The sequence below is a fragment of the Felis catus genome, chromosome D1 (genome assembly GCF_018350175.1).
Source record: "Felis catus isolate Fca126 chromosome D1, F.catus_Fca126_mat1.0, whole genome shotgun sequence".
In the NCBI taxonomy this organism is placed as follows: Eukaryota; Metazoa; Chordata; class Mammalia; order Carnivora; family Felidae; genus Felis; species Felis catus.
The window spans coordinates 106,921,657-106,943,893 of record NC_058377.1 but is presented as its reverse complement, the minus strand read 5'-3'; the positions used below and the strand labels follow the sequence as shown (position 1 = coordinate 106,943,893).

The following is a 22,237-nucleotide window of genomic DNA, read 5'->3' as shown; positions in this document are numbered from 1 at the left end:
CGGCCGCCCCCGCGGCTCCACCCTCTCGGCGGGGCCGCGGCCATCTGGGGCCCCTGCCAGTCGCGTCCGCTCTGGGGCCCGCGCCCAGCTCGCGCGGGCGGAGGCAGCCCCGGCGGGGACCCGGGCCTCCCACCGGGCGATCCCCGGCCGGCGCGGGTGCAGGGAGCCGGGCGCTGAGATGCCCCGAGGGGGCAGCGGCTGCGAGCGGAGCCCGGGTGGAAGCGCGTCGCAGCGGACGCGGGCTCCCCTCGCCACTTCGGTGACCCTTCAGGAGCCGGGACCGGAGCCTCGGAGGCGGCGGTGCGGGCCCGCGAGGGCGGCGAGGTCTGTGCTCCCAACGTCCGGGGCGGGCGCCGGCTGCGGAGCCTCGGGCCAGCTCGTCGCCTCCCGCCTCTCCCCCCCAGCCCCCCGCGAGCTGGCAGGAGGAAATAGCGCGCGGCCCCTTTAAATTTACCCAGGAGCCCTTAAAGGAGCCCCAGGGGCCCCAGACAGGAGTCCCCACCCCGGTCCAGCCCGCGCCGCCGAGCGAGCAGCCAGCCGTCCGTGCGGCCAGCCGCCCCGTGCATGCGCCCCGCGCCCCGGGGCCCCGAGCACCGAGCGCCCCGCGCGGGCCGCCGCCGGCCCCGCGGCCCCGCGCCCCGCCGCCCCGGGGCCCCGCTCCGCAGCGCAGCGCATGGAGCCCGGCGGGGACCACCGGAGCCGGAGCGGCGGCGGCAGGGGCGGCCCCGGGCCAGCAGCGGCCTCGGCACGGGGCCGACGGCTGCCGCCCGCCGGATCGAGCGGCGGCGCGGAACCCGAGGAGGACGACGGCGGTAAGAGCTGGGGCCGGCGGCTCGGGCGGGGGCCCCGGCATGGGGGAGGGGAGGGCTGCGGCTCCGGGCTCCGGGCCCCTCTCCGCCGCCGAACAAAGGGGGGGACGCGGGCAGGGCGGCCGGGGGCGCCACCTGGCGGGCGCGGATCGCGGCTGCAGGGCCAGCGGGGGAGCCCCCCGCCCAGCTCCCGGGGTCCGCCCGCGGGGCTCGGGCGGATTCCCTCCCCCTTAAAGGGCCCCGCGGCCCCCGCCTCAGAGACCAGGCCGAAGGGTCCCCAAAGGGCCTGGCCAGGCGCCATGGGGCGCGCGCTGTAGGCTCTTGGACTTGCGCCCCCGCCCCTTTCTCTTTCAGACTCCCAGGTGGTCTCCCTTATCCGGCTGTCTCTTAAAAGTCTGCCCAGACTATGGGTCGCTTTCGGGGGGCTTTCCCCTAGAGGAGCTGAGCTGGGAACTCCGCTGCTTTAAGTCGCGCTGCTCCTCCCCTCCTGTGGCCTTGCTTGCAGACAGGAATCCTTTTTCTTTTTCCCCATGTTCTTTCTAGGAAAGAGCTTGGCTTGCGCCTCGGGGTGGGGGGTGGGGGGGACCCACCACTACCGTACCCACCGCGGGCAGTTTCTAAAGGGATGGGCTCGCTCACAAAGGCAGATACCCCTCCCGCCCGCGCGTTATCGCCTCCCTTCTTTTCAGAAAATTTTGCCACAATTTGTCAGCTATAGTAGGACCAGCCCGTCCTCCCCGTTCTCTCCCAGAGGACACTGTTTCTTCATTCCCCTGCTGAAGGGTCGGCGCCTTAAGACCCGTGACGGTTCTGTCCAGGCTAGGGAGACTCTGCCCTAATCTTCGAGCTCCCCTCCCAGAAACTCCCCATCCCCTTTTGTTTTTAAAGAATCTCAGCTCCTCCCCTTTTTTGGGCTCTTAAAGGGCCAATCCACCTTAGACTAGCATAGATCCAGCGCTGGAAGGATGCTTAGAGACCAGCTAGCCATCCAGTGCCTTTTCAGACAAAGAGGCTTAGGCCCAGAGAGCCACACGACCTATCAAAGATCACAGAGCAAGTTACCGGTGAAACCACACTGGAAGCGAGGTCTCTGACTTTGAAGCCACTGCTTTTTTTCCTCTGGATCTACTGAAATCAAAACAAGCAAACACCACAATGGTGACAGGAGTCCTATCTGGTCCCGTCTTTTGTTTCTCTGACCCTGAGATTCTCCAGAGGGAGCATGACCACACTTGTCCATTCAGCTTATGTGGCCAGGAAACCCTTTTCTAAATAAAATAGGGTCCAAACTGCAAGGAAGGTGGGGGACCGCTTCGGGTGTCTGCCTGTTTGGCCCAAGGCAACACCACCGGGGTAGTGTGCTGTGCTTGGGCCTCTCCAGTGCCTGCCCCTTGATTGCTGGGCAGTGGCCGGCTCTCTGCCAGAGCAAAAAATAAATCCCCAGAAAGACTTAATGGGCTCCAGTGGGTGGTGGCCACTCCCTTCCGCAGAATCTTCAGTAGCCACTTTGGTGGCCCTCCTGCCGGTCCCCTTGCAGGGTGGTCGGCTCTCCCAGACTCTAGGGAAGTCAGGGTCCTAGAAACTCCTTTCCCTGGAGGTGTTGACAGCTTTGTCTTGGGGATCCCTCCCGCGGGTGCCTGTATTTGGGGAACCGACGATGCTTAGCACCCCCCAAAATGGGACTCTCAGAAGGCTGCATTGGAGGCATCATCGGAAAAAGGGGGAAGATCTCTGGGTGGGGCCCTCCTGGCTGGGGCCTCAGACGGGTGGGTCCTGCGTGCAGCCCTGGATGCAGACAGATGCCCCCTTTGTTCTTCTCGCCCCACTGCCCGCTCTGCTCTGGCCGGAACCGCCCCGGCGTGCTGCCCTCCTGGCTTCGCTCTTACAGCCCTCCTCCAAACAGGGTGCCATAGAGAGCCAGCTGCCCGCTTGGCCTTCGCCTCATTTTTTTCAAAAAAAGTCAGAGCTCGCCCCTCGCATCCCTTGGTTCTCGGCCCTCTCTTAAAGGGTCCTCACTCTTCATAAAGGGGCCAATGCTTTGACTCCCGCCTCTCCCACACCCCTCTTGTTGCTGTGGCCATCCTTGTCCTGCCCCTGAACGACCCTTCCCCCGCCTCCCTTTCTCTGCAAAATCCCAGCCCGGGTTCCTTCCCTGGAAATCGGACATTGAAAAACTGTCTCCCTTTCCCCCCCCCCCCTCTTCAGGGCAAGATCTTCAGCTGGAAGGGGGTGCCTTGGGGTCCTGGGGGAGTGCCCCCCTGCCCTCCTCCAGGGCCAGGGTACCGGCATCTTCAGGCAGGAAATACTCAGACCACTGTGAGGCCCGGGCCTCGAGGCCCGGAAAGAGCCGCATCCCCGGCCGCGACCACCGGCGCTACTACCACGACCACTGGCGGCTGGAGTACCTGATGGACTTCAACCCCGCCCGGCACGGCATGGTGTGCATGGTGTGCGGCAGCTCCCTGGCCACCCTCAAGCTCAGCACCATCAAGCGGCACATCCGCCAAAAGCACCCCTACTCCCTGCATTGGAGCCCCCGGGAGAAGGAAGTCATCAGCAACAGCTGGGATGCCCACCTGGGGCTGGGGGCCTGTGGAGAGTCTGAGGGCCTGGGGGCCCAGGGGGCTGAGGAGGAGGAGGAAGAGGAAGAGGAAGAGGAGGAGGAGGGGGCCAGCCTGCAAGCTTGCCCGCCCAAGGGCCCAGGTAACGCAGGACTTGGAGAGGCAGGGGCCGGGGTGGCAGGTGGGGCCGGGGCCCGGGCCCGGGTGGGGCCGCCTCCCCAGCCAACGAATGGATTTTCCTGGGCCAGTCACTGCTCTTTTTTGGGTGGGGTCTGCTTACTGCCCATAGGGTACAATACTGGGGGAGGGACAGTGAGGTGAGGGGGTCTCCCGCATCCCCCCCCCCCCCCCCCCCCGAGAGAGATTCGGCGTTCTGCGGATGTAGAAGGTTCAAGGAGACTGGAGGTGGGGGGATGGGCGGGGGGGGGGGAAGGCTGGGAGGAGAGGGTGCTGGAAAGGTCCGGCCTGACAGTGAAGTCCGGGGAAGGGGCCAGAATCTGGGTCTCCGGGAGGAGCGGGTGGGGCTTCGGGTTTGTGTGCAGGCAGGTTCGGAGGTGAAGGAGTCAAGGCATGGGGGGAGAGGGCGAGAAGGCCGAAGGTTAGGCAGAGTCCGAGCGAGGGAGAGGCTTGTGGAGGACCTGGCTGCCGCGGGGAGCTCCCTGGATCACCAGCATCTCGGTTCCTAACCTCGCTCCGACCCTTTCAGGCAAAGCCCCAGCTGGTGAGGGCGGCCGATGCCAGCGGCGAGGGGGCCCAGTGGCACCCCGGGCTCGGCGTCGGCGCCTGTCAGCCTCCCGGAGGGCCGGGGGCAGCAGGGGGCTGGGGGCCCGGCGGCTGGAGCGGAGGCTGAAGGAGTCCCTGCAGAACTGGTTCCGGGCAGAGTGTCTCATGGACTATGACCCTCGGGGGAACCGGCTGGTGTGCATGGCCTGTGGCCGGGCACTGCCCAGCCTGCACCTGGACGACATCCGTGCCCACGTGCTGGAGGTGCACCCCAGCTCCCTGGGGCTCAGCGGCCCCCAGCGCAGCGCCCTGCTGCAAGCCTGGGGAGGCCAGCCCGAGACACTGTCTGAGCTCACTCGGTCCCCACCAGGTGCGAGGCCCATCCCTGGGCCGAGACCCCCCCCTCCCCCATATTAGGGCTGCAAAGTGGGGCCTGTGGCCAAAACCGGGAGGGACTCCTCTCCACACCCACACTCACCCACCCGCAGACAGGCACACACACACCCACACCCACACCGGCTGGGGCCTCTAGACAGGGGCTGGGGTGAGGACCCCTCTGCGTGGGTAAGGGCAACCCTGCCACCAGGCTGAGCCCCTCTCCCTCACCCCTTCCCCAACAGACGACGACCTCGTCCCCCAGGACCTGACCAGAAAGAGCCGGGACCCCGCCCCCACTGCCGGAGCCCTATCCTCTCAGGATCTCAGTCCCCCAGACGTAAAAAAGGAAGAGGCTGGCGGGGTCCCTGAGAGGCCCGGGCCGGCAGAGGAGGAGGAGGAGGAGGAGGAGAAGGAGGAGGAGGAGGAGGGCGAGAGGGTGGGGGTCCCGGGCCGGTCGCCGCGGGGCCGTGACCACCGCCGCCGCTACCAGGAGCGCTGGCGGCTGGAGTACCTCATGGAGTTGGACGGCGGCCGGCGCGGCCTGGTGTGCATGGTGTGCGGGGGCGCGCTGGCCTCGCTCAAGATGAGCACCATCAAGCGGCACATCCGCCAGCGCCACCCGGGCTCCACACGCCTCAGCGGGCCTGTTAAGGCCCTTACCGCCCAGGACTGGAGCGAGCAGGCCGCTCACCTGCTGGCCCTGGGGCTGCCCTGCCCCGAGTCCCCCAGGGACCCTGCCGCCCCCGGCACAGCCGCAGCCTCCGAGGAGGGGGGAGGGGAAGAGGAGGAGGAGCCGGAGGAGGAGTGGTGGGGTGAGCTGGCGCAGGGCCAGAGCAGGTGGCGCGGGAGAGTGGGGGCAGGGACCCGGGCCAGGCAGGGAGCGAAGGCTGGGAGTGCTGGGGTGGAAGGGGGTGGGGAGAGCGGAAGGCTGAAGGGGAGGCCGGGGAGGATGGGCCCGGAGGGCCGAGGCGGGCGGTCGTGGAGCCGAGACCTTGGACGCGGTCGGCTTGCCCTCCGCCGGCTCCAGTGCGGTCCTTTGTCCCTTCCCAGGCGACGTCCCGCTCTCCCCAGGGGAGCCGTCGGAACGGCCCGCGGAGGAAGAGGACGACGACGAGGACGGCCAGGAGCCCGGGGGACTCGCCTTCCCGCCGCTGCCCCCGCCGCCGCCGCCGCCGCCGCCTCCGCCCCCGCCCCGCAGCCGAGAGCAGCGGCGGAACTACCAGCCGCGCTGGCGGGGCGAGTACCTGATGGACTACGACGGCAGCCGGCGCGGCCTGGTGTGCATGGTGTGCGGGGGCGCGCTGGCCACCCTCAAGGTCAGCACCATCAAGCGGCACATCCTGCAGGTGCACCCCTTCTCCATGGACTTCACGCCCGAGGAGCGCCAGACCATCCTGGAGGCCTACGAGGAGGCGGCGCTGCGCTGCTACGGCCACGAGGGCTTCGGGCCGCCGGCTCCGGCGCCGCGCGACGGCGGCGCGGACCTCAAAGCGGGCGCCATTTGTCGCGCGTAGCGGGCTCGCGGGGCGGCTCGGCCCTGTGCTCGGCCGGCCCTCGGGCCGGGACACCCAGCTTCCCGCGGCCCTGACCGCCGCAGCTGCCCCCCCGCTGGCCGGGCCGGGCGGAGATAGGAATTGGGTGGGGTCGCCGGCTTCCGCTCGGTGCCCAGGAGCACCTCCCGGGCCGGTCGGTGCGCTGCGGGAAGCGCGCGCTCGCTTCGGATCCGGAGCCCTGGCCCTCCCCCGCGCTGGGCCCCACGTTTCCCGAAAGGCCACCTTGGCCCTCCGAGCGTGTGCACGTTGGGTTTCCAACCCCAGCCCCGCGCCGGGCCGGGGTGGGGGTGCCGACAGTCAATATTAGGGCCCCAAGGGTTGGGGGGGAGGGCAGGAAGGCCGCGCCGGCGCCGTCCCTGGGCGGGGGCCCAGTTCCCCCGCGGAGTTGCACGCGGGCAGGCACGGCCCCCGGGGTCGCGGGCGGCTGCCGCCGGGGCCTCATTGGTATTCGCGGCCGCTCGGAGGCCAGGACTGCGGACGAGGGCTTCCAGCGGGGGGCGGGGCGGCGGGGCTCGGGAGCCCCACCCCCGGGCGGCGAGGACACCAGGGACCGCGGGCGGGCGTCCCGGAGGCGGGGGCGGAGCTGGGCTGGGGCTCCGGCAGCTGCGCCAGCCTCCCAGGCGGGCTCTGGGGACGGTGCGCCCCGCGGCCCCTCCCGCCTCCTCCGCTCCTGCCACGCCCTCCCGGGCCCCGATCTTGTAAAGGGATTAGCACTTTTCTCCTTTGCTCCTCTCCTGCTCTGAAGGCCTCCGTTTCCCCCTAAACTCAGTCAGGCACTCCCGCTCTATCGTCCCCGACAGTCCGAGCCCGGGGCACTGGAGGTCCCGGCAGTTGGCGTTCTATTCCCGTCCCTCCCTGTCCCCCTTTGTACGCGGTGGACGTGCCACCCATTCTCAGCACCCAAGGGCCTGGGGCCGGGCCTCGGCCTTCCTTTCTCTAACCCGCGGCAGCGCCAGGCCCGGTGGGGCCGGGAAGGGGCCCCGCGATCTCCCAGGCAGGTCCGAGTGGGATGTGTAGATTCATTCTCCTGTGGAGAACAGGTGGCCCCGAGATCAGGCCCTTTTTGCTCTTTGTATTTTATTTTGAAACTGTATTTAATGCTTTTATATGAAAGGGGGAGGGGCGGGGAGCGAGCTGTCCCATTCACCCTTATGTGCAAATGTCTTATTTATTATACGTGTATCAGAGATAAGCTGTGAGGTGGTGGAGGAAGGACCTACAGGAAGGAGTGAGGACAGAGGTGGGGCTGGGGGACCCCAAACATCCCACACTAATGTGTGACCCTCCTCGGGGGCCTGTCCTCAAGTCTCCGGGCCCCAGTGTCTGCTCTTCACATAGCCAGGCCGGTTCCTTTGGTCTTAAAGCCTGAGAGTGGGGACGTGAGTGGGCGGACTTGAGGGTTGGGTCTGGAGGTGGAGGGGCCCTGGCACTTGGGGCCAGGGTCGGCCTCCGTGGGTGGGTGGGAAAGCCCAGTGCAAAGAGGAAGCCCTTCCTCATCCCAGCACCCCCAGGCCAGAGCCCAAGGTTCAAGTGCCTCAGGCCCAGTCCCCTGGACTCTTCCTGATTGGGAATTGGATTTTATACCATGGATTTTATAGCATTTTTATATAATTCAAGATTGTCAAAGCTGGAAAGACCTTGGAGATCAACCAGTACCTGCCCCCTTAACCCCTTTCCCAGATAAGGTAGTGAAGTACAGAAACTGAAATGATCACACAGCCAGGTAGGAACAGTATAGAACTAGAATGGAAATCCCGACTCCCAATTCAGTGTTGTTTGCACTACACCACACTGCCTCCCAGTCTCTGTAAATTCGTACAATTTCTTTTCCCACTAGGCCTGCCAAAGGATGGCACATGCTGGGTGCTGCAGGCCGTTTCAGTGCAGTCGTGACCTGGGGATGGCAAAGAACTGCACGCCTCCTGGGAATGAGCAGTCTCCAGGCCACCACAGGCCTCAGCTCCGGGGTTTGGGTGGCAGTCTTCATCAGAACCCCACAAGTGGGGCTAACACCTGTCCCATGGCCTCTCCAGTAGGGCAAGGGCTCTGGTAGTCTCTGGGTTTTGTTGCAGATGCCACCAGCGATTCAGGAAATCCTGCATGAGCTGTCGGTTGACTGAAAAGTGAATTCCCAGTGTGTTTGAAACTCCCAGGGTTTTTGAGACAGTATTAAAAGCTTGAGAACAGGGATTGCAGATGGCACCAGGCTGGGCACTGCCATTCTTTTATTTTCCTTCGTGCATGTTGTTTTCAGATCCAGAACGAATATTTTACCACTTTTACTACTCTGCCTGTTCAGAAACAGTAGGCAAAGTGGGGTGACCTATTCTGGTCACCCAAGCCCGCTGCCCAAGTTCAGGTCAGCCAGGACAGAGAGCTGGTTAGGAATGGCTTTTCCCCTTGATAGGCAGGGAGAGAGGCCTTAGGAAGACAGGAGTCAAAGTCTTCATCGAGAGGCAGCCCCAAGCACTCCAGGGGTTCTCAAAGTGTGGCCACGGGACCGGTAGCTTCAGCATCACTTTAGGCACCTACTAGAAATGCAAATCCTTGGGCCCCACCCTGATGAATCAGAAATGGGCGGCACCCAGCAGTCCTTTCTGATAAGCCCTCCAATGATCATGAAGCTGAAGATCTAAGCCCCAGTGACCCGAGTGCCACTGTAGTGATTCCTGCTTTGACAGCGGCCATGGCCTCTTGGGTTAGGGGTGGGGGGGTGGGGGGTTAGGTGGTCCTCCTCTCTAGGTGCCTCCTCCTTGCCTTGGGAAGTCTGACATGAACAGGTGAAGTTTCTTCATGAAGTTTTTGTTAATGGTATGCTTGCTATTATGGCCAATATGTAAATGTTACTCTGAATCCATATTTATATACCATGTTAGTGACATTACTCGAACATTTGTATGTGTATTTGTGAAGTTGTTTGCATCAGTTATTTTTTAAAAATTTCAGCCTAAGTTTTCTAAGAGGTATGTTGAATAAATTTTTAAAATCCAGCGTAAGGGTCATGGCAGCCTTAGTTTTGGGGGAAGAAAAAAATCTGAAGTGATAACAGTTCTTCCAGCAAAGACCTAATGTATGTAGTTTCCGCTTTCCATGGTGACTCAAGCACACTGTGGCTCTGATTTATAGGCTGCTTCATGTTGCAGACGGGAAACCCTCCTAGGTTGGTGTGAGGCTGAACTGGGACAACAGACCCTCCGGCCCCTCCCACTCCTCATCTTCCTAAGGTCACCTCTCAGAGGGTCTCCGTGATCTTTCAGAAACCAAATGCACAGCTTTGCTCTACTATGGAAATTCTGCAACCTTGGGAACTATGACCAGTATCAACTAGTAGGTGCTTTTTAAAGCCTCAAAAGTGGAGTGGGGATGGGGGCCGGTGGAAGCCTGGTTCTTACTTTACCCAAACTGTGTATAAAGAATAAAGTTAGCAGAACGACACCGCAGTCACTGTTTTTTTTTTTCCTTTCAATTTTTTTATTAATAACACATCAATTTGCAGTTTTACAGGAACCAAGATTCAAGTTCCTTAGGTGCTACTGTATTTTTATGTTGCACGCACATACACGCACACACAGTTTCATTAGTAATATTTCACCTATGGGTTTTTCTTAAGAAAAAAAACAAAACAAAACAAAACAAAACTCCTGTGTGGCACAAAGATCTGTCCAATTACCTAAATACAGCAGTAACAAAACAAAACAGCTAGGTGTGGAGGCTTCCAGTGCAGAAGAGGGTCCTTTGGAGGGGAAGCCCAAAAAGTTGATCAGTGCACTGACTTCCTGGGAGGGCATAAGATAGGATGGAGAATATGTTTCTGACTCCGACATGAAATCAGCTTAAAAGTTCAAAAGGAAAGAGGGCTAAGAAAACAGGAAAATGGAGTAAGGCAAGGGTACCTTTTACCCATCTAAATGCTGAAGTAACTTCTCCAAAACAGTAGAAAGAAAATTTCCACTACCTTCTACAGAGTTGCACTGCTTTGGGACCGTCAAACACTATAGCCCTTACTTTAAAGTCACCAGCGCACATTCCCTCATGACTAGGAGTTTACAACCTGAAGGAGCTCAGACGACTTTTCTTTCAAGGTGACCGAATTTTCATGTTGGAAGGGGACAAAGACACTGATCGGTCTCAACAGGAATCAGATTCCTGATCGCCCTCCGTCTGATGTCGGTCTGGGTTGTTCTGTTAGCTTTCAATTGTGCACGGAGTCCATCAACACAAGCTGGCCCTGCCTGGTCGCCTTCACCTAACGCTTCGGGGAAAGCACTCTCAGAAGGAGCACCCTGGGCCATGGCAGAGGCGCTAAGACATTTCATGCGCCTGAAGCCGAAGGAGCCTCAAACTGTAACACACACCCGTGAGCTAGCCTCAAAGTCAAAGCTCCCTGTGAACCACAGAATGCACTTCCTTACACTAACCTGTGGCTTCTCCACCACAGACACACACAATCTCCTCTCAAGCCAGCTTGGCTTTGGTGCTTAGGGTAAGATGACGAGCACGGGGTAAGGATGTGGCATGGGAAGGAGGAAGCTGCAGAGAAAAGACAAAAGCAAAAAAGGCCTTTTGTTTCTGTATTCACCTCTTGAGAATGTTTCCCCCCCATGGACTGAGACAGGATTACAATAACTCAACACCTGAGGAGCCCACATGCAGATTATTTTTTTTCTCTAACAAGTTTACAGCAGTTACAGACATTTATTTCATAATAAGAAAAGTACAACCATATTTATTAAACTCGAGGTGAGGTGGGCAGGGAAGGAGGAGGAAAGCACATCCAGGAATGAGTTCTCAAACTAAAGCTCAGAACTGGTGCCCACAAGAAACGACACAGACACCACCCTCCCAAATGGCGGGAACTTTCCTTTCTAGGGATGAGCGGGAGAGGGAGGGCCTTCACAGTCCCACTTTCCGGTTCCAACCTTGGTTACCAGATGGCATTCTGGGAATCAGGAATGCACACTATCACCTACAAGTTATTCATAGACTTGAAAGTTCTATCATTACGTGAAGAAGAGGAATGTTAGGAGCAGCCGCTCACACTGTGGGGCAGGAAGATGGGGTCAGAGAGCTGCCAAAGACCCGTGGGAAGGAATCCCACTCTTGTCCCCGGATAATTTCCTCATAAGTTAATCATCATTTCTTAACTTAAAAATAAGGGTAAAACTGACGGGAAGCTGCGTAAGACTAGTCCTTGAAAACTGGATAGCAGAATCCAAGAGCAGTGCTTTATCTTTCATTTTCTCCTTGACCTCCAACCTCTCCCCTTTCAAGCTCCAAGTAAAAGCCCCACCACCATTAAGGTACTGATTTACCCTATTAGATTCTTTCTTTATTCTTTTGGGTCCTAAGATATCAGTTCTTTTTTAAGTCCAACAATTCTTGTGCTTGATACTGAGGGTAAAGGGAAAGGAGGGGAGAAAACACCAAATTAAGAAAAAGAAGCTTGGAATGCAGGCTCGAGCTGACATTGAGCACGTTCCTTCATAGTACAAGTAATAACGTTATAACTATTAAGTGGTGTTTTAGTAACTGTTGCATTTCTGGTTTCCATGTACTTATTCTGCCTTTTTTTTTGCGATTCCTGGGAGTTTTGCTTGTATCCTATTGAAGAAAGAAAAAAAAGAAGGTGAAAAGACAGACACTGGTTCTAGGTTTTTACTTTAACAGTGATACCGGAAGACAGTCCTGAACTTGCTGGAGCACTGTGGAAACTTACCCTCCCATTCCCAACAGGCTTACTCTGGATGAAAAGAGGCAGGGGCCGAGGCCGGTCCGGGACGAGCTGAGGGGTCCACAAAGGTCTATCCCCTCTCCCTGCCACCATGCCAGCTCCCTGTCCTCTTTCACTGCTTGCACCTCCTGGCTCCTTCCCTGGGGGTTCCAGAGGAGAATAAGGGGTATCTGGGCATAATGCCTCCTATGTTCTCCACACCGGCAGTGCAAGAGCCCATTTCTCCGGGAATGCGAGGTTACCCACCAGTGCCCCAAAGGAACCGAGAGTCAAGGGTCAAGGTGACATATAAAAAGACGACAGGAGCAGGCGACGGTTCCCAGCCCCTCACCAGACACCAGAGCTACCCTTTATTTTGTGCATCAAGGTTACCCATCACTAAGGTCATTCACACACCTCTCAACCAATGTCAAAGCCACTCCAGCAGGGACTAACCAAGACATCAGGTTTAAAAGCTAAGCTATGACCATCTTTCCCAATGAGGAGTGAACAGCAACCAGATACATATTTGTGCTAACTGTCCTTGCCTGGTTTTAGCTCCAATGTATACCTAAAAAAGCGAAGGAACAAGTAAAGACCCTGGCATCAAGCCCAAGTTGTGTGCACAGAGTTGGCTTCCACTTATCGAAACTAGAAAAAGCACTAAAATCTGGGATGTGAAAGGGACAGGGACTGGAACTGGGGGTGGGGAGAGCACAAAAGAGAAACAACTGCTTTTGATGTTTTGTTCCTTAAATGTCTGAATATGGAAAAATGTTAATATTTTAATTAAAAGTATGGGTTCCTTAGTGTTTACTGTAAGTCATTTAAAAAACTCCAAAAAACCCCAAATGGTTCCTTGATAGAGCGAGTCATAAAAATGTCTACCAGTATTTTATTACTACTTGATTTTTATATTAAATTGGTTTAAGAAAACAGAAAACGGGGATTTGGTAGTTTTAGGAAGGAAAGAGGTAGCTTTGCACCTTGAGTCATTTCTTTAGTAAATCTCTAATTTCTGAAAAGAGAGGGAAGAGTTTGGCTTAAAATGGATACATGTGAAAATAGATGCATGTGAGCTGGCTACCACAAACATTTAAAGGCCAATTCAAAAAGGCAAAGGTTCTAATTCCATTGATTCTTTTTAGTCTAAGACACAAAGGATATTTTTTTAAGGAAGCAGATGAAATAATTTCTAATAAAATCAAACTATTAACCAACATTTTTTCTTCAGGGTGAAAATTACTTTCTCTGAGTCAGTATTTTACAGAGAAGGCTAAAATTAATTGGGGAAAAACACACATGTCATAATAAAATGTGGAACTTAAGCATACTTACTTTTCAACAATCGACTTGGTCTGATCGCGGGCGATGCCAACATAGTGATCAATCTGGGTCTTTAAGGAAGGAAAGAGACTCAGTTATGGCAACACACAGATTAACAATTTCCCTGAAGGTAACGTTCTGTTGTCCAGTTTAATAATTTTTAAAAAAAATAGTAATGCATACTCTGCGAAATGAAAATGCCCCGTTTAAAAAAATATATTTTAAAAACTTAAGGTTTCAGAATTTAAATTATGCCACAAACACCTCATACTCTGTTGGAAGTAAAAATCACTCATTTCTTTTGCTAAGGTCTTACTTGCTAGGTGTTTCCTTTAGAGACACTGGAGTAAAGCATTTTCTGAATACTAGATACAGTCTAATTTATACTCTGTAATCACAAACGTGTTTTGGCTCCCACGTAAGACTAATTCATTTAATACCAAAAGGCATAAATAAAGTCTGTTGATGGATGACAACCTACAAAGAAAAACCTTCTCACATTCACCAAGGCTCTGCACACGGCATTCCACAATGCAAACATCTTTCCACACCGATGGGATTCCCATAATAGCCTTGACAGTTTAAATTTCTTTCCAGATACCAGCTTTTATTTACTTAAGCATTTTTTCCAACTTAGTTTTTTGCACAGATAATGCATTCACCTGATTAAAACTTGGAAGACACAGCGAGGCACAAAAATAAGTCTCCTTCCTACCCTTTTCTCTCCTCAACATTCAGTTTTTTTTGGTATAGGAAACCACTATTACCAATTTCATATAGGCTCCTGACTTATAAAATCAGACTGCAGAAATGGGTTAGAAAATGGTTGCTCCAAACTTTCGATGCCTAAAACGTGAACCGAAACTAGTCATAATCAATAGGCTTATCTGATTCAAAACAGATACGTGCTTACCTTGTACTTCTCATAGACAATTGGAACACTGAAAATGAGCAGTTCAGCTGTAAGAGAATCACAGGACACGGCAGGTATAAATGTGAGACAGTCAAAAAGACCCAAGACTTAAGTAATACACGCCATTTTTCCTCAGGAAATACAGGGAAACCTGAATCTTCAATATGAGAAATCCTACCTAGAGCCCTCAATTAAGGACAGTTAGCTATAGGGGCGCCTGGGTGGCTCAGTCGGTTAAGTGGCCGACTTCGGCTCAGGTCATGATCTCGCGGTCCGTGGGTTCGAGCCCCGTGTAGGGCTCTGTGCTGACAGCTCAGAGCCTGGAGCCTGTTTCAGATTCTGTGTCTCCCTCTCTCTGACCCTCCCCTGTTCATGCTCTGTCTCTCCCTGTCTCAAAAATAAATAAAACGTTAAAAAATAAATAAATAAATAAATAAAAAAAGGACAGTTAGCTATAGGTACACAGGCTGCCTGCCTTCCTTGTATTACAAATAATTTCCAAATTATGAAAATGATTTCTTCTTTAAAAATATTTATTTTTGAGAGGGGGGTGGGGCAGAGAAAGAGAGGGAGAGAAAGAATCCCGAGTAGGCTTTGTGCTGACATGGGGCTTGATCTCATGAACCATGAGATCATGACTTGAGCTGAAATCAAGAATCAGACATTTAACCAACTGAACCAGCCAGGTGCCCCGAAAATGATTTTTATAAGATCCCCATATTTAAACCAAAGGTAGACAACTCTCCTTTACTTCTGTTTTGATACTTCTTTATAGTTGGGATCTTTCAATAAACCTGTGGCCACAAACATAGGTTCTTTCAACATCCAGTTCAACGTTTATGGATGTTAAAGGCTGGGCCGTGTGCAAAGAGTAGAGACACGCTGGGCATTCTCTTTGCTCCTACTTTTACCAATCACAGATGACCCTTGACACTGTGGGTATTAGGGGCACTGATACCCCGTGCAGTCGAAAATCTGCAGACAACCGCTGGTCCCTCACCCCCAACTTTACTAACAGCCTACTGTTGGCCAGAAGCATTACTGAGAACACAGTCAATTAACACATATTTTGTATGCTGTATGTATTCTACACTGTATTCTTACGACAAGACTAAATGTTAGAAAATCCTAAGAGAAAATACATTTATAAATAATACTGCACTGCAAAAATTCTACGTTTAAGTGTTATGATCCATGCAGTTCAAACCTGTGTTGTTCAATGGCTAACTGTACTTCCAAGAGCATGGAGACATTTTCCTTGTCACCTTACCAAGAATCAGAAGGGTGATTCCATTGAAAACGGCACCAACATAGGTCATCAGCCACATGAAGACAGCCAGCTGGGAAAGCCAACATCAGAGGGTTAAGCAGGAATAATCATAACGTAAAATTTAGGTTAACTGATGCCATTCTCGTCTTGCCAATTGAGTCTGCATAAATTCAGTGATGTATACCATCAATAACTTCAAAATGGGGGTTACTTCATTTGCACCATACACTTGAAGGATGCATCAGACAATTCTGTAGTTCTCTTAAGCTCAGACTGTAACTGTATTTCTGCCAATTACATTCTCCTTGTTCTGAAGTTCTCCAGGTGCAGGAGACCCTTCCTCTTGACTCCTATCCCCATTTCACTTCTGTCCCAAATACAGGAGACAAGAAGCATACATTTATTTTTGTGTGTGAGGAAACCCTGTTTACTGTTTTTCTTCTGAATTATAATTTAGTCCCTGGTTCTCCTCAGTCTCACCACCAAAAGCTGTAGAAACAACTAACCTTCAAGGAGTCAACCAAATCTTCCACCAGAAAGAGACGAATAATGAGTTTCAGGGCCCTGTTGATGTGCACCATGGCAGCGTTCACGTAATTATGGAAAGCTTCTGAGGACAGGGTAATGTCTACATCCAGGTAGGCTCTTCCAGAAGAAGAAACAACAGTCATACATTTGACAAGAAAAAGAAGATCTCTTTCTGTTAGGAGAGCAGTTCTTTAGAGCGCGATACCCCCCCAAGGGCGCATTCTGGAAATCTGTAGGGGCATTTTTTGCTGTCACGGGGTGAGGAGAGGACACCTTTGTCCTTCAGTGGGCAGAGGCAGAGATGCCAGATGTCTGCAAAGTGTGGGATGTTCTTACACAATGAAGAGTTGTCCTACGTCCTGCATAACTTTCACTGCCTCACAGGATATTCATGAAGGCGTGAACCCATTTATAATATCAAAAGCCCAGAACATATAAAAACAAGGTATTTTCCCCATAGTTTTAACACATCCTGAATTTTTTAATACTGAATTTTGTTCATGCTAAACTTTACTGAGATGCTTTACTATTTTGAAAAATTACCTCTGTACTGGAGATTATACATCTAACTGCAAGTTCCTGATGTCTGTATTTATTTTGTGCGTGTAGTCATGTCCAAGCAGTTTAATATTGACTAGATACATATTATTTTATTATGAATAGCTTATCTTATTCCTTTATATTATACAGTCTATTTTTGAAATTTTGTTTGTAGATACCTATGAATCTCACTTGAAAATGATAAAGGAGGCATTGTAAAGTATTTGTTAACAAAAAGGAAGGTGCAGATACTGAGTTTACTAGGGTAAACGAGTATAGAAAAAGGCAGAAAGATCTGGGTTTGTTTCCATCTGTTTCCAGATGCACTACAGAACTGACACGTAACCATGTGCTCCTAACTCGTTCATTCACTCAGTACTTACTGAGTGCCTACTGAGCATCAGACCCTCTGCTATGTGCTGGGCACATCAGGAAAGAGAAGGCTGCTTTTGCCTTAAAGAGCCTACAGTCTTCGAAAAATAGAAAAGGAACAGGCATGCTTACTTTTTGTATTCAGGAAAATATGTACAACCAAATACGAAAATAACAAAAACTGGATGTTGTAATTCATACAACTTAGCAATACACATTTAAAATCCACGGCACTGTCATGCAAAAGAGGAAAACCCTGCTAAGACAGCTGAGCTTGTGGCAAAACAGTAAAATTTATTCACTCACTGAACACCTACTAATTTATTAAAACTAACTTGCAATAACTTTTTTAATGCCACATACAGTTTAAATTATCTGTTCTATTTTCACTAAGAGAAAATAAAAGGACCAGAGCTGCAGCCAGACACCTATTCTGTCACAGTCCTGAGAGGTCACAGAAGAGTTTCTTTCCTTATTAAGAGAGGGGTTTTGAAAAAAACCGTTATTTGCAAATGTTAAAAATGTTTACAGACTAAGATTTTCAAAAGGAGAAGTGTGAGGAAAACATTTGTTAAAATCACAGCACAATGAGGAAAGCTAGCAAGTGGATTCTAAAAATGCATGACCTACTGATCTCATCAAGACCTGCTCCTGGTATTAAGAAAACCAAAGGAAAATTAAAAAGGAAATCAGTAACAAAACTAAGAGCAAACACATCAAATTCTGGTATCGCCTAGAGTGCAGGCTCAGTATCTAGACTTCAAAGTTGCTTTAAGATTTAGCTGCGTGGAAGCTTAAATATGTCCTCGGGACTCCATGTAACTGAGTGCTGTCCTGGAGGCCCTGCTCTCTCTACCCTGCTCAGGAATTTAGACTGTCTTCTTTGTCCTTAAAGTGTAAGTTTGTCAAAAAGTTCTTGGCCACTTTTTAAGTGACAGGTTTTTAGGTGATGGTTCATGCAAGTGATCAGCTGCATTAGGCCCTGTAATTCTTGACTCTGTCAGGTTTGAATTACAGACCTGACCGGCCTCAGCAAACCCCCTCCTAAAGTTTACAGTGTTACTTGTGATACTTCAACTCACTTGAATGGATGGCCCTCTTCTGATTTCTGTACAGCTTGGATGACAGACTTGTAGACCCTGAAGCTGATGGTGACAGAGAGAAGAGCCAGGATGAGGTAAGAAACCACACTGATGACACTGAAAGCTGCCAGGGAGAGCAGCATGATCAGTGTGGTGCCAAAGACAAACCCAGTCTTCTTCACATCTCGCCAGAAAATCAGATCGTGCACTGCCGAAAGAAAAGGAAACATAGGTTACATGCGGCCACGTGGCCAGCACCGCTCTTTGGCTGTGTCCTGCATACCTGAGAAGCATGATACTAGCATGCAATTGCAGGCACACCCCTCTTTAAGAGAGCCTGATACATGAAAACCAGATTATATCAGAAGTGATGATCCACACTGCAAAAGGTTCCTGTGGTTTCTGGACAGGTTCATAAAAACTAGAAACTTATTTTTTTAGAGATGGCTACTGAAGTACAATGGGGTAAAGTGTCATTTTCTTTAAATGTTTCAGCAGAAAGGATGTACAGCAAGTGTTGATAACTGTTGAATAAATCAAGCAAACCATGCCAATAAATTATAGTTTGGTCACTGTAAAACCAAAGCTAATGTGTAAATTGGGCCGGGCCAGAGAGAGTGATGGATAAAAACAAACCAAACTATTAGCATTAGTTACAACGAAATATACCAGTCTCTCTGTTAATCTGAAGAGAACTCAGGAAGGATTATGGGCAGGGGACCGTATCATTATCTGAACCATAATAGCTCTGAGGGTGCCTGGGTGGCTCAGTCAATTAAATGTCCGACTTCTGCTTAGGTCATGATCTCATGGTTTGTGGGTTCGAGCCCAGAGCCTGGTGCCTGCTCTTGATTCTGTGTCTCCCTCTCTTTCTGCCCCTCCCCCAACTCAGGCTCTGTCTCTCTTTCAAAAATAAACAAACATTAAAAAAATTGGAAAAAAACCCCAATACCTCTGCAAATGAATGGGGCCACTATTAATAACTGTTATGAAACAGGTACAAACCAAGGCTGTCTTAGGCAAGTGGCTCTTATGGCAGGGGACATCCAAATTGGAAAAATCTAAGTTCTTCTATTTACAGACACCTCAAAATATGTGTGTAAAAGTTGCTAGCAATTATCTCGTATCTAGCAATGACACTACATTTGAATTTCAATCTGTGAAGGTTAATTTCAACACTAATGGCCCTACTGTAGGATTCTTCTGTTTATAAAGAACAGTAAGGGCTTTGGCACTGGAGACAGGAGTTTAGAGTCCTGGTAATTTTTAGTTGTATTGTCTTAACTGACCTTTCTAAACCTTTATTTTTTCTTTGGTAAAATAAAGAAAGTAGTATCTAGTTCTTAGAGTTGTTTTAAGGACTATATAAGGCTAATGCAGTAGAATGCTTAGCACTGTAAATGACATACAATAAGCACTCAAATTTTAACTACAATCAAAATACGGTAGGCCCGGAAGACTGTGATTGAGGGTAAAACGAACTTGAATCTGTTCAAGTGGGCCCCCTGGTACCTAGTTCTTCCCATCTTCAAACACAATACTCTCCTCTGAAGCCTAACCTTGCCAGAGCCAAAGGAACCTAACTTGTAACGTTCACACTAAAGATTTGCTGATTGTACAGAAGAAGTAATCACTGGTTCAGAGATTCCAGCCGAGGGATGTGACACTAGGAGAGATAAGAGGTATGATGACTCCTGATGGGAAGCTGAGAGTCCCAGGTAATGACATTGCAAAGGAAGAGTTGGGAGGCAAGTCAGGCTCACTTGATTGGACAGGAAAGCTGAGCAGAGTGCTACCTTCTTAGGAGAGCAAATACTAAGCTGGATTCCTACAGTCAGCATCCAAGTACATACATGTCACAGTTCCTAAGACCACAAGTATGGTTTCAACATAGAATGCTTAGGAATGGAACAAACAGGCCATGTGCCTCGTGGTGTAATGCACAGAGGACACAACATCACTTCTACGATACTCTTGCCAAAAACACAGAACCTCAATCTAGTAAGAAAACAGCAAACTAAGATTGAGGATTCTACAACAACATGGATGGATTTACAGGGTACACTAAGTGAAGTAAGTCAGACATAAAAGGGAAAATACCATATGATTTCGCTCATATGTGGAATTTAATAAACAAAAGAAATGAACAAAGAAAAAAGAGACAAACAAAAAGCAGACTCTTAAATACAGAAAACAAACTGGTGGTTGTCAGAGGGGAGGGGGTGAGGCGGATGGGTGAAACAGGTGAAGGGGATTAAGAGTACACTTATTGTGATGAGTACTGAGTAATGTACAGAATTGCTGGATCATATTGTACACCTGAAATTAATGTAACATTGTGTGCTAACTGTACTTCAATAAAAAATAACAAAAATTAAAATACAGTGAGGCTGTTTCAAAGCATAAATCCAAATGTGATCAAAGACTGAATGCTGGATAAAGGGGTAAAAATAGCTATAAAGGACACCTCTGGAACAATAGACAAAATTTGACTGCGGATTACATAACTGATAAAAGTACAGAGGACCCTTGAACAACACATGTTTTAGCTGCATGGGTCACTTACATATGGATTTTTTTCCCAATACAGTATAGTACTTGTAAATGTATTTTTTCTTCCTTTTGACTTTAATAACATTTTCTTTTCTCTGGCTCACTTTATTGTGAGAATACAATATATAATACACATAACATACAAAATATGTGTTAACTATTTATATTATTGGTAAGGCTTCCAGTCAATAGTATGCTATTAGTAGTTAAGTTTTTGGAGAGTCAAAAGTTATATGTGAATTTTTAACTACATGGAGGTCAGAGCCCGTTAACTGTGAGGTTCAAGGGTTAACTGCATTGTATCAGTGTTAAATTTCCTAAATTTGGTAAGTGTACTGCGGCTATGTAAAACAAAATTCTTGCTCAAAAAAACAAAAATAAAAACAACCAAAAACCCCCCCCACACATTCCAAAGTCAGGGTGTAAAGGGGCAGGATGTTTGCAACCAGCTCTCCTATGGAGAGAGGGACGCAGTGATAAAGCAAAAGTAGGCAAATGTTAACAACTGGTAAACTAGAGCGCAGGTTATATGGGAGTTTTTTGTACTATACGTGCATTTCTTTAAGTTTCAAATGTTTGAGGGGTGCTTGGGTGGCTCAGACGGTTAAGGGTCCAACTTCGGCTCAGGCCATGATCTCGTGGTCCATGAGTTCGAGCCCCGTGTCGGGCTCTGTGCTGACAGCTCAGAGCCTGGAGCCTGCTTCGGATTCTGTGTCTCCCTCTCTCTCTGACCCTCCCCTGTTCATGGTCTGTCTCTCTCTGTCTCAAAAATAAATAAACGTTAAAAAATATATTTTTTTAAGTTTCAAATGTTTGAAAGAAAGAGAAAAAAGAAAGAAAAGCTTACAGGATAAGACTGGAGCCCAGAGAGAAAAAGACCTGGATGCATCACAGAAGGAAAGAGGGGTAATGACACTAGCCTATATGCAAACCTAGATGAACAAAAGCCACCCTGTCCTCATGAACCTTACTGCCATCTGCTGGAAAACTGGCATAAGAAACATTCAAACCTGCAATAACACATGTGAGTGGTGCCCCCTAGAGGTGTGCAGTATATAATCTGCACAATAGTATAGAAGGCCCTGGGCTGGGCCTTATAATCAATGGTAGAATTACGGTCTGGTCTGGAAAAGGGACACACCGATTAACGGCAGGGGATAACAGAGGGGAAGTTAGCACAAGCTGGTTAATACCTCAAACCTGTCTGGGATGCTCTTCCTCCACAACTTCACGTGACTTGCTCCTTCCCTTTTGGGTCCTGGTTCATGGGCTACTTCCCCCAGAATGCAAACCCTACCTAACCTCCCCTTCCTTTGATCACGCTCCATCTCCTTATTCTGCTTTATTTTTCTTCAGAGCACAGATCACTTTATTTACAGCAGCTCTTCAGATCTGTTATTGAATGCTTAAAACATGGGCTAAGCTAATAGCCAGTTTGCATTTGTGTCCTGATAATCTCTTTCAATCTATGAGAGGCCCAGTTCCTGCACCTAGATCCTATCAAGTACCGTGGACTTGGATTCTGAGGATACAATACTAACGAAAGGAACGTGGTACATCTGGAAATGCTGCCCTCTGATCCTCGAGGAAGAGTTAGGAGGATGAAACACATGAGGACAAAGGGAAGAAATGAGGCAGCTGCCAAAAGTTTAAAATGGTGAAGCCCTCATACTGGGTTTCAGTGTTTGCTGCACAATCAGGAAGGCACCAAGAAGCTGCAATGGTTTAGTTCCATAAGATGTTCTTTCTCCCTCCTACTTTCATGAATCTGCTCTTACTACTTCAGTATAGAACTTTTTAAAGCAGGAAATTCCTGGAGCGCCTGGGTGGCTCAGTTGGTTAAGCATCTGACTCTTGGTTTCGGCCCAGGTCATGATCTCATGGTTTCATGAGTTTGAGCCCCTCGTCAGGCTCTGTGC

The 22,237-nt window shown here is 50.8% G+C and overlaps 2 protein-coding genes across 6 annotated transcripts in view; one reads left to right on the top strand and one right to left on the bottom strand.

Annotated features, from left to right (window-relative positions):
* Positions 1 to 330: 330 nt before the first annotated feature.
* On the top strand, positions 331 to 9,459 carry CD1H11orf95 (chromosome D1 C11orf95 homolog). Its single transcript, XM_023239978.2, has 5 exons — positions 331 to 812; positions 3,015 to 3,512; positions 4,077 to 4,463; positions 4,714 to 5,283; positions 5,522 to 9,459. The coding sequence occupies exons 1-5, from the start codon at positions 674 to 676 to the stop codon at positions 5,983 to 5,985; spliced, it is 2,058 nt and encodes a 685-aa protein (XP_023095746.2). The 5' UTR covers positions 331 to 673; the 3' UTR covers positions 5,986 to 9,459.
* A 1,122-nt stretch (positions 9,460 to 10,581) lies between these two features.
* RTN3 (reticulon 3) overlaps positions 10,582 to 22,237 on the bottom strand; it is a 59,677-nt gene continuing 48,021 nt past the window's right edge. For all 5 annotated transcript variants that reach the window (XM_019812579.3, XM_019812580.3, XM_019812581.3 and 2 more), the window contains 6 exons: positions 17,766 to 17,973; positions 15,750 to 15,888; positions 15,244 to 15,313; positions 13,974 to 14,020; positions 13,073 to 13,131; positions 10,582 to 11,625 (listed from right to left, as the gene is read on the bottom strand). In XM_019812579.3, coding sequence (XP_019668138.2) covers positions 11,580 to 11,625; positions 13,073 to 13,131; positions 13,974 to 14,020; positions 15,244 to 15,313; positions 15,750 to 15,888; positions 17,766 to 17,973 — 569 coding nt within the window. In that variant the 3' untranslated portion in view covers positions 10,582 to 11,579. The remainder of the gene's footprint in view (positions 11,626 to 13,072; positions 13,132 to 13,973; positions 14,021 to 15,243; positions 15,314 to 15,749; positions 15,889 to 17,765; positions 17,974 to 22,237) is intronic.